General features: G+C 42.5%; 1 protein-coding gene across 3 annotated transcripts in view; it reads right to left on the bottom strand.

Annotated features, from left to right (window-relative positions):
* Positions 1–14,364, bottom strand: part of frem1a (Fras1 related extracellular matrix 1a) — a 265,444-nt gene that overhangs the window by 85,264 nt on the left and 165,816 nt on the right. For all 3 annotated transcript variants that reach the window (XM_039758260.1, XM_039758263.1, XM_039758261.1), the window contains exons 16-20: positions 12,428–12,680; positions 6,803–6,997; positions 5,470–5,655; positions 2,708–2,904; positions 637–862 (exon numbers count right to left, since the gene is read on the bottom strand). In XM_039758260.1, the coding sequence (XP_039614194.1) occupies positions 637–862; positions 2,708–2,904; positions 5,470–5,655; positions 6,803–6,997; positions 12,428–12,680 (1,057 nt within the window). The remainder of the gene's footprint in view (positions 1–636; positions 863–2,707; positions 2,905–5,469; positions 5,656–6,802; positions 6,998–12,427; positions 12,681–14,364) is intronic.

The following is a 14,364-nucleotide window of genomic DNA, read 5'->3' as shown; positions in this document are numbered from 1 at the left end:
TCACAACAGGCTTGGCTTTCATTAAAGTCTGTGAAGATGTCCTCTGTGGCAGGGCCTAAGTACGGTCGTGGCCAAAAGTTTTGAGAATGACACAAGTGTTGGTTTTCACAAAGTTTGCTGCTTCAGTGTTTTTAGATCTTTTTGTCAGATGTTTCTATGGTATACTGAAGTAGAATTACAAGCATTTCAGAAGTTTCAAATGCTTTTATTGATAATTACATGAAGTTTATGCAAAGAGTCAATATTTGCAGTGTCGGCCTTTCTTTCTTTTTCAAGACCTTTGCAATTAACCCTGGCAGGCTGTCAATCAATTTCTGTGCTAAATCCCGACTGATGGCAGCCCATTCTTGTGTAATCAATGCTTGGAGTTTGTCAGAATTGGTGGGTCTGCTGAAGAGTCTGCTGCTGGAGTATGTGAATTTCCCCTTGGGGATTAATAAAGCATCTATCTATCTATCTATCTATCTATCTATCTATCTATCTATCTATCTATCTATCTATCTATCTATCTATCTATCTATCTATCTATTATATAGTGCCTTTTCTCTCTATCTATCTATCTATCTATCTATCTATCTATCTATCAATCTATCTATCTATCTATCTATCTTCACCTAGAAAAAAAAGAAAGCTTACCGTGCCTCAGGCTGTCAATGGTGAAGTCATAGACGGGAAGCTTGTTGTTCAGATGATTGTGAGCAAGTCGTCGATAGCGGGCAATGTCGTTGCCATAAATGCCATTCATTATCATGCCATGTTGTGGCTGCTTCGTAATGGTGAAGACCAGCTGATCTCTGGGAATATCCAGGTCCACCACATTGATTATGGATGCATCTAACTCTTTCATTTGGCCTTCTTGAACCTACAGAGTAACAAAATAAGCAGACTATGGTATTAATTTAAACAAATGTATTGAGAGTATTTCTCTTTCATAAAATATCTTCTTAACGTCTTCATATGATAAAATTACTTCATCACAAGGAGTAACATGGAAGTAATACTGGGATACTGGCTTCTAAAAATGACATTGGATTTGACCAGAAGGGCCATTGATTTGATGATTCGGCTCTCCAGGACCTTCTTACACAACAGAGGAGGTGGAAATGACACCATTCTTCACAGCATACATTCTCATGGCTCAAGAAACAGTGACTCAGTCTGATTGACTGGGGTTGGTATAAGCTGTGTTATGCGAAACTGGTTAGTACATTATTTATATACTAGCTGCATGTGGTCTTCAGGACAAAAAACAACCCAAAGATGCCCTAGCAGTTTTACTAAATTGGCGAACTTGGAGAGCTAACTCTTAAGAATTAGTCAGGGCAGAGCATATGGAGTCACCTGTGCTTGCTGCCCATACTGGCTTTCATAAGAAGGTACTGGTGATACTATCTCTTATTTGTTCCATTAATCTTTGTTTCGAGAAAATACCTCTAGATAGACAATGTTTTTAGTGAAAATTTCAAGCCTTGCCCTTGTTGAGCCACGCCGTTTTCTTCATCTTGATGTTGTGTCTCTTCATCTTGGTCATTAGTACGCCATCTTTGTTATGTGGCAGCGTTTCCTGCACACTCCTCTTTTGTATTGAGAAGTGAGGTGCATGCAAGCGCTGAAAAAATGTAAAAGTGCACGCATGCACCACCATGTGGCTGTGGTTGAGCATGAGCAGAGCGGACTGCTCATAAACAGGTCTTTCGTTTATATATGTCTAACTAGCTGCGTGTGGTCTTTGGGAGAAGAAAACAACCCAACGACTCCCTAGCAGTTTTACTCTACTGGTGAACTAAGTGGGCCAGGAGAGCTTGTATGTTATCTGAGACGGACGCGTAGTCGAGTGCAGCTGTGGCACAAACTGAGCGGACAGGTTGGATCCTGTCTCAGGCAAACATATGCTAGCTTGTTGTGTGAACGTATAATGTGAATGAGCCACAAAGCTGAGTTTGTCTGCTTGGGCTGAATGAGAACTGAGGTACATGCAAGCGGCAAAAAATGTAAAAGTGTATGCATGCACCAACTTACCAAGTGCAAGTCACACTTGTATAAGCTTCTACTTCTGTAGAATTCATACCAACTCTCTTGGCTGTGGCTGAGCGTGAGTAGAGCGGACTGCTCCATACACACTAACACACTCACTCACACACTCGTCTTTCATAATGAGAACTGAAGCACATGCAAGTGCCGATAAAATGTGAAAGTGCATGCATGCGCCATCTAGTGGCTGTGGTTGAGCGTGAGCAGAGCAGATTGCTCCCTGCATACACACACATAGTTCTTTTCGTTCATATATGTCTAACTAGCTGCATGTGGTCTCTGGGAGAAAAAACAACCCGATGGCTCCCTAGCAGTTTTACTATACTGGTGAACTTACAGAGGCGTCAGCTAAGTGTTTTGTGTTTTGTAGGCTTGTGACCTGTATAAGGTATTTTTTCAGAAAATAAGCAGCACTTTATTGAAGCTCTTAACTGTGTGTGTATGTACATGTGTCTGAAGTCTGGGGCTGTGGGCGCCCCCTAGTGTTCACACAGTGTAAGAAGAATACACAAATGTAAAAGAAAAATGAAGTAAACTGAGCAGGAACTATTTATAATTATCTATAAACATCTCATCGTTGCGATCCTGGGAGACACCCTAAAATAAAACTCCAGTTCAGACATTTTCAAAGGTTTTTAGAAAAGTCTAAAAGTTCTAAAAGAAGATTTGTACTTACAGTGATGTTGCGGGCAAGAAAATCTGGGACTTCATCATTAGCAGGGTTTATGATGACGTAAAAAGGAGTTTCTCTGGAGCGACGCTTGCCATCGGTTACATAAAGCAGAAACTGGTCAGTGGTTGGCTCGATTCTCTCATGCCGCGACTGGACGTAGTTGATATGGTTCTGCTTCACGTGATTCAGAGCAAAAGAGCCTGATGAAGGAAAAATACAAGTAAAACATGTGCAACTAATGCAGGAGAGCGTGCATGTTCACTTGTGGTCAGTTATGTGAATTTTTCCTAACAAAATAAGGGGAAACAAATTAAATTACATATATATTGCAGAGAAAAGCACAAACAAGCATAAAGAATTGGGGCACCCTTAGGCAAACCATGCATAATTGAAAATGAAAGCACCAAGAAAGAGATGCAAATCTCAAAGTGACTGCTCTAAGATGACGACACTTATGATTAAGTACAGGCCAGGCAGGAAGAGGTGGAGGGAGGTGAGAAGAGGCATTTTAAACAGTGCCACCTTGCACAGGTAGTCCAACTTCCCCAGGATGGCACATCAATACGTGTGTGCCATTGCCAGAAGGTTTGCTGCGTCTTCCAGCACAGTCTCAAGGGCATGGAGGAGATTCCAGGAGAAAGGCAGTTACTCTAGGAGAGCTGGACAGGTCCCCTCGTAAAAGGTCCTTAACCCATCAGCAGGACCCACCGGTATCTGCTTCTTTGGGCAAGGATGAACAGGATGAGCACTGCCAGAGCCTACAAAATGACCTCCAGCAGGCAGGCCACTGGTCTGACCAAACAATCAGAAACAGACTTCACGAAGGTGGCCTGAGCGCCCAACGTCCTCTAGTGGGCCCTGTGCTCACTGCCCACCTGGCACCGTGGAGTTCGAGTGGCATTTGCCATAGAATGCCAGAATTGGCATGGTCCACCACTGGCGCCCTGTGCTTTTCACAGATGAGAGCAGGTTCACCCTGAGTACATGTGACAGACGTGAAAGGGTCTGGAAAAGCCGTGGAGAACATAATGCTGCCTGTGACATCGTTCAGCATGACCGGTTTGATGGTGGGTCAGTGATGGTCTGGGGAGGCATAGCCATGGAGGGACGCACAGACCTCAACAGGCTTGACAACAGCACCTTGACTGCCATTAGGTATCAGGATGAAATCCTTGGACCCACTGTCAGACCCTATGCTGGTTCCTCCTGGTGCACGACAATGCCCGGCCTCATGTGGTGAGAGTATGCAGGCAGTTCCTGGAGGATGAAGGAACTGATACCACTGACTGTCCCCTACACTTGTCTAACCTTAATCCAATAGAACACCTCTGGGACATTATGTTTCAGTCCATCTGACCCCAAATTAAGCCCTCTGTAGGTTGATCATTTTCATTTCTATCAAACGATGTGGCATCCTTTTGTTTCTAACACATTACCATATCAGTCCATATCAGTAGAGATATCCAACAGGATTTATTTTCCCATTGAGGTCTGATGTATTTTCAAAGTGTTCCTTTAATTTTTTTGAGCAGTATATATATATGCTAATGTCTCTGTTGGGATGGGTTGTGATCCCTTATTTGGCTGGGAGGCCATGGCAGTCAGTGGCCACAAAAAGGGGCAATATGTTGCCTACCCTTGCCAGAAGACTGATAAGTATGCCAGATTACTGAAGATCCCTATCAGGAGGCCAGCAGAATAGAAGGACAGGAGGAGACAAGTTAGCAGGGCTCTTTTACTCCCATGACATGCTAGGTGGCAGCCTTCCTGGGTGATGCTACCTGTATGGACACCACAAGAGTTACTGCAAATTCATTCTCTTTTTTGTTGTATTGTTTTGTAACGTTAGAAAAAGTTCTGTTGTATGGAAATGCCACCCCTACTAAAGTGCCAGCTGAGGTATCTCACCCCATACTCCAGCCCTGACATCCTTAACTCTTTGAGGGCTGAATATTTTTTGCAGGCAACTTTGTTTTCTGAAAAGCACACAAAATAAAGGTTTCAAATGAAAATTAATGTAAAACGTCTGTTGCTGTGGCTGCTGTCGACGCCTGTTCAGTGTCTCTGGTGGCTGTGTAGGGACAGCTAGGTGGCCGGTAGGAATGTGTGGAGGGCCGGCTGCCTGGCCTGTCTTCGAGTGGCAGTGCGACACAATCTGGTTTGTACCTTTTGTCATTGTAAGTGGCGCTTCCTCCCAGGCGAACATTGCCGTGGGCGCAACAGCTACATAAGCGCGTTCAGCTGAAGCCGGTACCTCACTTTTGTTTTCAATCTCCATCTTCAGATCACTTGCATCAAGATCAGATTCCGACAAGTCAGAGTCCAATTTGGCGATAATACGCAAATTGTCATCCACGGAGTATTATGCTTTGTGCGTTCCCTTTGGTCTCTTGCCAGATGTCGAAGCTATTTTTTAATGGTCGTTTGCTGTTCGCTACTCATGCATATGCCAGGAATCGAAGTCAAATCAACAAAGCTAACTTTCCTTCTAGCAAAGAGAGTTGAACTAAAAAATAACAGCGAGTTTAGTCACCGTTTATGGCTGATTACCATCCTCTACCCCCGAACAAAAGTCGACATCCACCATGAAAGAGTTAAGGTGACAAATTCAAGAAACTACTGTCATTAAGTTTGCATTCCCTTCCAACAAGAAATCGTGTAACGTGCCAGCAGCTGTAGAGTCCCAGGCTTCGGGATGACGGTCACCTTTAGAGCGGCCCACTCCCACTCATATGTTAAGTGACAAGAAAAAGCAGTTTACTCACCTATGCTAATCCCCATATTGCTCTTTTCAAAGCCGGGGCTTGGCAGTGTGTTTTCAATGTAACCAAACTGGGGTGGAGAAGCCAAAATGAACTCCAGATGATCAGGGCTCGTGTCTGGATCATGGGCATTCAGATGGCTGAGGGTAATAGAAGCTGATGATCCTTCATCCACAACAAACATCTCCCCTGCATATTGTATAATCAATGATAATTAGCCAAATTAGCTTTGACCCTAAGAACAAACAATTACAGGTGGTAGTGTTATTACTCAGTTTGCATAAAATAATTCATAAAAGTGGAAACTAGCGCAAAAGCTAAATTAATGAAGAATGGAAACAAAATGAAATGTAGGTGGCAAGGTGGCACAAAGGTTAGTGCTGCTGCCTCTTGATTCTAGGCACGAAGGTTCAAGCTTTATAACGCACTTTTGAGGCCTCATGTGGAGTCCTGTGTGCAGTTTTGGTCTTTGGTCTACAAAAAGGACATAGCAGCACTAGAAAAAGTCCAGAGATGAGCGACTCGGCTGATTCAGGGGCTACAGGGGGTGAATTATAAGGAAAATTTAAAAGAGCTGAGCCTTTACAGTTTATGCAAAAGAAGATTAAGAGAAGACCTGACTGAAGTGTTTAAAATTATGAAGGGAATTAGTCCAGTGGACCAAGACTTTGACTTTAAAATGAGTTCATCAAGAACACGGGGACACAGTTGGAAACTGTTAAGGGGAAATTTCACACAAACATCAGGAAGTTTTTCTTTACACTAAGAACGACAGACACTTAGAATAAGCTACCAAATAGTGAGGTAGACAGTAAGACTTTAAGGACCTTCAAAACTCGACTTGATGATATTTTGGAAGAATTAAGTGGACAGGACTGGTGAACTTTGTTGGGCTGAATGGCCTGTTCCCGTCTCGATTGTTCTAATGTACACAATCAGATTTATTAGATTTTACTGCCATCCCTCTAAGTCCTCAACTCACTATTTGTAAAAAGTGGAGGCACAGGTTCTACCAGCAGTCCTGGGTGCCAAACAGCAAGAGAGAGGAGAAGATGTCAATTCCAAACTGCTCAAGTTCAATCTTCATGACGGGCTGGCTGACTGCAGCACCCGTATAAAAGTTCATAGGGACATGGAGACAACGCTTTAACTGAGACCCAGGACTGTAGAGGCATGAGACAGCTAACCACTGTGGCATCATGTCATCCTCCATTGCAATCATGCTTTGAAAAGACCAAAAGAAAAAAAAAATGAACTGTGCAAAGGATGAAATAATTAAAACCTTCTGTCGTTTAAATTTAATTGAACGGAAAAACAAATAAAACACATTTTTTACCAATGACAATTGTAGGAGGCTGATTGTCAACAGGGAAAACTGTCACATTAAGATCATAAACTGGGAGGTTGTCATGAGTGGGCACTGCTGGAGCTTGAAAATCGCTCGGGCAGCAGCCTGGCTGACTGGCAGCATTTCCATCCGAGATGACAAAGGTGATGGTGTCGATCCGTGGCTTCAGTCCGACCTCCCCTCCTGACAACAAATAATTAGCACAATATATTTATTAGAGACTAATAATAATAATAATAATAATTTCTATATATTTATAAAGAGCTTTTCTCAGTACTCAAAGTGCTATTCATAGTGAGTGGGGAGCCACTTCGCCCACCACTTATGTGTATGATCCACCTGGATGATGTGACGGCAGCCATCAACTGGAAATGGCACTTTACCTGAACACATACTCAATTTATTTTGTACTTATTCAGCTGCAGAGTTTGATTTATTTAACTTTACTTTTATAGTAATTATTCAATATATTATTAATTTTATTTGATTTGTTGATGATGGTTCTTTAATGTACATAAAATAAAAATATAATCATTGTCTTGCGGTTTGCTCCTCAAATATCCATCCCCATGACTGAGTATACGAGAAAGTCAAGGGGAGACCACTCCTGATTTTAATTTTTCTGTATACAGACAGTCCCCGGGTTACGTACGAGATAGGGACTGTAGGTTTGTACTTAAGTTGAATTTGTATGTAAGTCAGAACAGGTACATTATTTTAATAAATGCTATTGTTGACCGACTGTAACCAAATGCTCTGCCAATGAATGATGGAGTGTCACCTCTCTCTGACCTTTTTGTTATTTCTACTTTATTTTCAATGGTGATGGCTTTTCTCTTCTTTACTGTATCACCAGCACTTGCATCAGATATGTATTTCAGAGACATTCTTGAAGGGTGAAGACAAAAGGTTAAGATGAGCTCTTCTGCACAGCACTGTACACGCTATCACAGCAGGAAGGCACCCGTCGTCAACACGTCTGATGTACTGACAAGAGACAACTTCCTGCTATGTGTGTAACAGTACAAGCAGGCTTACTATTGAGAATGAACGGGGGCGGTGAGAGGGGGTTCATCAGCAGCCCACCTCACAGTCACCTCCACTACAGTATGCTGCCTGCAGCGTCCGCCCACCGAGAACAAACACGGTGCGGTCAAAGGTGGGTAGTGAATCACCCACCACTGCCCCCATTCAACAGGCAGCCACCAGAGGCACACTACAATGCTACCCCCCACTGCCCCATTCACCCTCAATGGCCTCCGTTCAGCCACAACCGGGTCACTGCTTGCAGCATCACCAGAGAATGAACGAGAACAAACGGGGCAGCCGTGTGTGGTGGCTGGGTAGTGAAACACCCCCCTCTGCTCCATCCAGCCTGAGTCCAGTCAGGAGCAGTAGCTGCGGCGGTGTGGTGGGCGGGCATAACGAACCGCCATATCAAGCCTCCGTCCTGCACACGAGCGACAGCTGTGGACCTGGTGAATATGGACCGCGGGTCACCACTTGCCACCGGGAACTGACCGAGGGACACTACACTGCGCGAGCAACCAAATAGCCCCCCTCCAGCCTCCGTTCAGCCATCGCTTGCAGCGTCCCCAGCGGGAGTTACTGAGGCACATGTGTTGCAGCTGTGGCCCCGTTCGTAAGTTGAAGGTCAGATGTCCGTAACTTGGGGACTACCTGTACTATTTATTTATTTATTTATTTATTTATTTATTTCTATAGCACATTTTCATATAAATGATGTAGCTCACAGTGCTTTGCAGGATGTAGAAAGAGAAAAAAGATAAAAAATCTACTCTATACAAGGTGTCCCAAAAGCCACTATACACTTTTCATAAATTTCAAAAATTACACAAGAAGCTGAGTTCATTAATATTTCTAGCATCAACAAAGGAGTCGTTGCAGTTTTACTTGCTAGGCTTGCCATCAGATTCCAACGCCTTAAAGACTAGTTGTATACCTCCACGTGAGCACCTCCATTTTCGACAACTTTCAGCCACCTTCCTCGACCTCGCTGCAGGCCGTGCAGATTCTTTCCTCCAGCTGTGACAGGTTACGGGGGTTAGTGACATACACCTTGCTTTTGATATAGCCCCACAAATAAAAGTCACAAGGTGTAAGGTCAGGGGAGCACGGAGCCCATTCGAGGGGACCCCTTCGACTGATCCATCGGTCAGGAAACTTGATGTTCAGGAAATCTATGACTAACCTGGCAAAGTGAAGAGGGGCGCCATGGTTAACGCAATGATACGCTTACAAAAACTGCAAAGCCTAAGTTGTCATATGCTGATGGCTTAAGTCTCTCCGAATGATACCTGGAATGAAATAAAAAAAAGGAAGTGTATAGTGACTTTTGGGACACCCTGTATATATAAAATCCTACACCTAAAAGTGCAACGATTTTGTGTAACAATTTTATGTGACTTTTTTGTCACGCTTTAAATCAGCTTATTTTAACACCTACATATACAGTGGTGTGAAAAACTATTTGCCCCCTTCCTGATTTCTTATTCTTTTGCATGTTTGTCACACAAAATGTTTCTGATCATCAAACACATTTAACCATTAGTCAAATATAACACAAGTAAACACAAAATGCAGTTTTTAAATGATGGTTTTATTATTTAGGAGAAAAAATCCAAACCTACATGGCCCTGTGTGAAAAAGTATTTGCCCCCTGAACCTAATAACTGGTTGGGCCACCCTTAGCAGCAATAACTGCAATCAAGCGTTTGCGATAACTTGCAATGAGTCTTTTACAGCGCTCTGGAGGAATTTTGGCCCACTCATCTTTGTAGAATTGTTGTAATTCAGCTTTATTTGAGGGTTTTCCAGCATGAGCTGCCTTTTTAAGGTCATGCCATAGCATCTCAATTGGATTCAGGTCAGGACTTTGACTAGGCCACTCCAAAGTCTTCATTTTGGTTTTCTTCAGCCATTCAGAGGTGGATTTGCTGGTGTGTTTTGGGTCATTGTCCTGTTGCAGCACCCAAGATCGCTTCAGCTTGAGTTGACGAAAAGATGGCCGGACATTCTCCTTCAGGATTTTTTGGTAGACAGTAGAATTCATGGTTCCATCTATCACAGCAAGCCTTCCAGGTCCTGAAGCAGCAAAACAACCCCAGACCATCACACTACCACCACCATATTTTACTGTTGGTATGATGTTCTTTTTTTGAAATGCTGTGTTCCTTTTACGCCAGATGTAACGGGACATTTGCCTTCCAAAAAGTTCAACTTTTGTCTCATCAGTCCACAAGGTATTTTCCCAAAAGTCTTAGCAATCACTGAGATGTTTCTTAGCAAAATTGAGACGAGCCCTAATGTTCTTTTTGCTTAACAGTGGTTTGCGTCTTGGAAATCTGCCATGTCTCTTTCTTATGGTGGAGTCGTGAACACTGACCTTAATTGAGGCAAGTGAGGCCTGCAGTTCTTTAGACGTTGTCCTGGGGTCTTTTGTGACCTCTCGGATGAGTCGTCTCTGCGCTCTTGGGGTAATTTTGGTCGGCCGGCCACTCCTGGGAAGGTTCACCACTGTTCCATGTTTTTGCCATTTGTGGATAATGGCTCTCACTGTGGTTCGCTGGAGTCCCAAAGCTTTAGAAATGGCTTTATAACCTTTACCAGACTGATAGATCTCAATTACTTCTGTTCTCATTTGTTCCTGAATTTCTTTGGATCTTGGCATGATGTCTAGCTTTTGAGGTGCTTTTGGTCTACTTCTCTGTGTCAGGCAGCTCCTGTTTAAGTGATTTCTTGATTGAAACAGGTGTGGCAGTAATCAGGCCTGGGGTGGCTATGGAAATTGAACTCAGGTGTGATACACCACAGTTAGGTTATTTTTGAACAAGGGGGCAATTACTTTTTCACACAGGGCCATGTAGGTTTGGATTTTTTTTCTCCCTAAATAATAAAAGCCATCATTTAAAAACTGCATTTTGTGTTTACTTGTGTTATATTTGACTAATGGTTAAATGTGTTTGATGATCAGAAACATTTTGTGTGACAAACATGCAAAAGAATAAGAAATCAGGAAGGGGCAAATAGTTTTTCACACCACTGTATATGTTTGGTATCATTCTTTTCAGAATTTATCGAAGTTTAATGTGATATTGTTAGATTTTCAGATTCTTATTCCGTTTTTATAAATTACTCTAAACTAAAATATCAAGAAAGTCATGTTTTTTATTTTGTTCACAGGAACAAACTATTAAAAAAATGATTGATTCATAACAGCAGTTTGTATTTAGGTGATTTAGTTAGCTGAAGGTCGAGTTACGATGACCCATTACATACCAATTTAGTTTTCACGTGATTTTTCCTTTTATTTAAATGAGTCATTTTTTAAAAGAAGTTTTTCTTTATCTATAAGAATGTCAATTAAAACGAATGGATCATTTATTTAGTCTCTTATAAATACACATCGAGCATAGTGGACCTCAGTTTACGGGAATACTCCAATCGGTAAGAGAGCAAATATTTTATTCTCATTTCATTGATTTTTACTCTGTTAAATAATAATTAATTTTTCTTTTACATATTTATAGAATTTTGTGATTTTGACTCCAATCTTCTTATATAATATGCTACCATGGCTGTCCGTTTGTCTGTCCGGGATTTTAAATCGCCTGTAGCTCGCAAACCGCTTGACCTGTTGACCTGAAATTTGGATCACATATACTACGTGACGTCTACTATCCGCTTTCAGGGTGATGATTTTTATTCCTCTTTTTGTTTTTGTTTAATTTTATTGTAGAATCAACTCTGGGCAGCGGGCAACAGGGCGGCCTTGCGGCACATGCGTATCCCTACCACCTTCGCCATCACTTCCCCTACCTCTTCATATCTTAAATCATTCTTGAGGCAGATTGAAGACTTAAGTGCCAGCTTAAGTGAAAAATTAAGAAAAACGTACTAAGTAATTGCAACACAAACACTGACTTAATCAATTTTAACGCGAAAAGATGCGGACAAAAAAAGAGAATAAGCGGGCCGCTAGGGTGCAGAAGAGAAGAGCTGCTCAGGAAGCAGCAAGCACATCAAACTCTGAGCAAACGAATGATAAACGTACAGAGAAAGAAAGAGGATGAAAACTAGGAATGCTCAAGTGAAGTGTATTCAACGTGCAGTGTGCCCTTACTGCTAAATAATCATTTTTCTTTTGTACATTTACAGATTCTAATATTCTGGCTGAAACTGGGGTTTGGGCCAAAGGCGCCAAGGGGGCTTGGCCCCCTGTTATAAAAATAAAATTAGGCAATACTAATTAACTTGGAATAAAAGTAAGGTTCGATGGCAGGGAGGACAGAAAAACAAAACAAAACTCCAGACGGCTGGAGAAAAAAAAACAAAATCTGCAGGGGTTCCAAGGCCACGAGACCACCTAGCCCTCTCTAGGCATTCTACCTAACATCAAAGTTCTCAATCAGTCCTCATGGTTTTCAGGCTTAAAATAAGTTATTTTTCTTCTTTGACATCTTGTAAAGCACTTTGAGAAACATTGCTTCAATGAAAATGTGCTATAGAAATAAATGTAGTTGTTGTTACATTCTAATATTATTGACAACATTTTGCCCACCAGATGATTCACCGTATTTCTTTTCTTTCTACCTGTGTGCTGATAGGTAATAATCCGTGAAACAATGTCTGCCTGGATAAACTGGTCCACGATGACGCCATTTTTGCGTATCACTCCATAATATGGCTGGCGTGCAATCATGTAAATCAGATGTCCGTCGTCACTGTCGCTGTCGGTGGCATAGAGATATTCAGTGGTGATGATCACTTCGTGGCCTTCTCCACAGTGTAAAGTTGATCGCAGGCCTTCCTTTACAACGGGAGCTTCGTCATTCACAGGCAGCACCTACACAGAAACGGAAAACATTTAGAAATCATAAACCTTTATGGAAGGCTAATTTTTGGCAGTAGACGGTGTATGTCCTGAATAGGGTCGTCCTCAAGAGGATCCGTGGTCACTTGCTCACCTACAAGTGAACAGAACAGTCTGGTTTTACGGCTAAGAAGTCTACCATCGACTGCATCCTGGCACTGAGAGTTGTGATCGAGCACAAATGTGAGTATCAGTAGGGTTTTTTTGCAGCCTTTGTTGATTTTCTTAAAGTATTCGACTCAGTTGATCAACTGCCTAGTGGGACATGCTGAGACTTTGCGGGATCCCCTCAAGGTTGCTGGATATCATGGCCGGCCTGTAAACTGGTACTGTGAATGCTGTGCAGAATGGAGGCAGAACGTCTGTGTTTTTCCCAGTTGATTCTGGGGTTCGTCAGCAGTGTTCGTCTGCTCCTGCTCTGTTCAGTGCTTGCATGGACTGGGTGTTGGGCAAGGTTGTGGGGTCCAGTGGCTGTGGGGCATCTGTTGGTGAAGAAAGATTCACTGATCTTGATTTTGCTGATGATATTGTGATCTTCACGGAGTCCACGGAGGCTCTGATCAGGGATCTCTAGAGTCTGAGTGTCTGGGCTTGCGAGTGTCCTGATAAAAACCATCATCCAGGCCTTTAATGATCTCTTAGGCACAACTGTCAGCAGTGTGTCTGTCTGCAAGGAGAGTGTCAACCTCATCGAGAGGTTTACTTACCTCGACAGTGACATTCATGTCTCTGGTGACTCTTCCTATGCAGTCAGTAGATGGATTGGGAGATCATGGGGGGTCATGAGGTCGCTAGAAAGGGGTGTGTAGTGCTCCAAAAAATCTCTACAAAAAAAACAAAGGTCCAAGTCTTTAGAGTCCTGGTGCTCCCTTTCTTGCTATATGGTTGCAAGACATGGACACTATCCCGTGACCTGAGATGAAGACTGGACTCCTTCAGTTCTGTGTCTCTTTTGAGAATCCTTGGTATCCTTGCTGGTTTGACTTTGTGTTGCTCACAGAGTCCCGAATAAGGCACATTACCTGCATTGTGAGGGAGTGTCAGTTACGGCACTATGGCCATGTGACGTGATTCCCTGAGGGTGATCTGGCTCACTGGACCCTCATTGTTGAGGACTCAAGTGGCTGGACCAAGCAAGGGGACACCCACGTAACGCCTGGCTGTGGCAGATAGATGGTCTTTTCTGGACAGTGGGACTGGACCTCCTGTCTGCGTGGGGAATTGCCAACCAGTATCTCAAGGTGCTTTATCATATGATGGGTGTGACAAAGCGCTGTATCAGTGCATGCTCCCCAACTTGACCTGACCTGTGGTGTCAAATTCCTTTTTATTAACAGAACAGCAGTGGACTCCTTTCATACTGTAATTATGTAGACATTTTGCATTAAGTGTCCATAATTACACTGTAACTACTATGTAATTACCTGCATAAGTACAGTGTAACTATGAGTTATTACTCCGTACTTACTGTTTAATACAAACTAACATTATAGTTAATTACTCAGTTGTCATTGTTATTCCACAGTTAATATAATTACAATGTAACAATTTATCACTGATCCAAAAACAAGTGTACTTGCATAGTTACATTGTATCTGTAATGTAATAAAAACATTAGGGTATGTAACTACAACTATATCACAGATGTTCCATGGTC

Source organism: Polypterus senegalus, chromosome 7 (genome assembly GCF_016835505.1).
Source record: "Polypterus senegalus isolate Bchr_013 chromosome 7, ASM1683550v1, whole genome shotgun sequence".
NCBI lineage: Eukaryota > Metazoa > Chordata > Cladistia > Polypteriformes > Polypteridae > Polypterus > Polypterus senegalus.
Note: the sequence above shows the minus strand (reverse complement) of the source record. Positions and strands in the feature narration are given on the sequence as shown.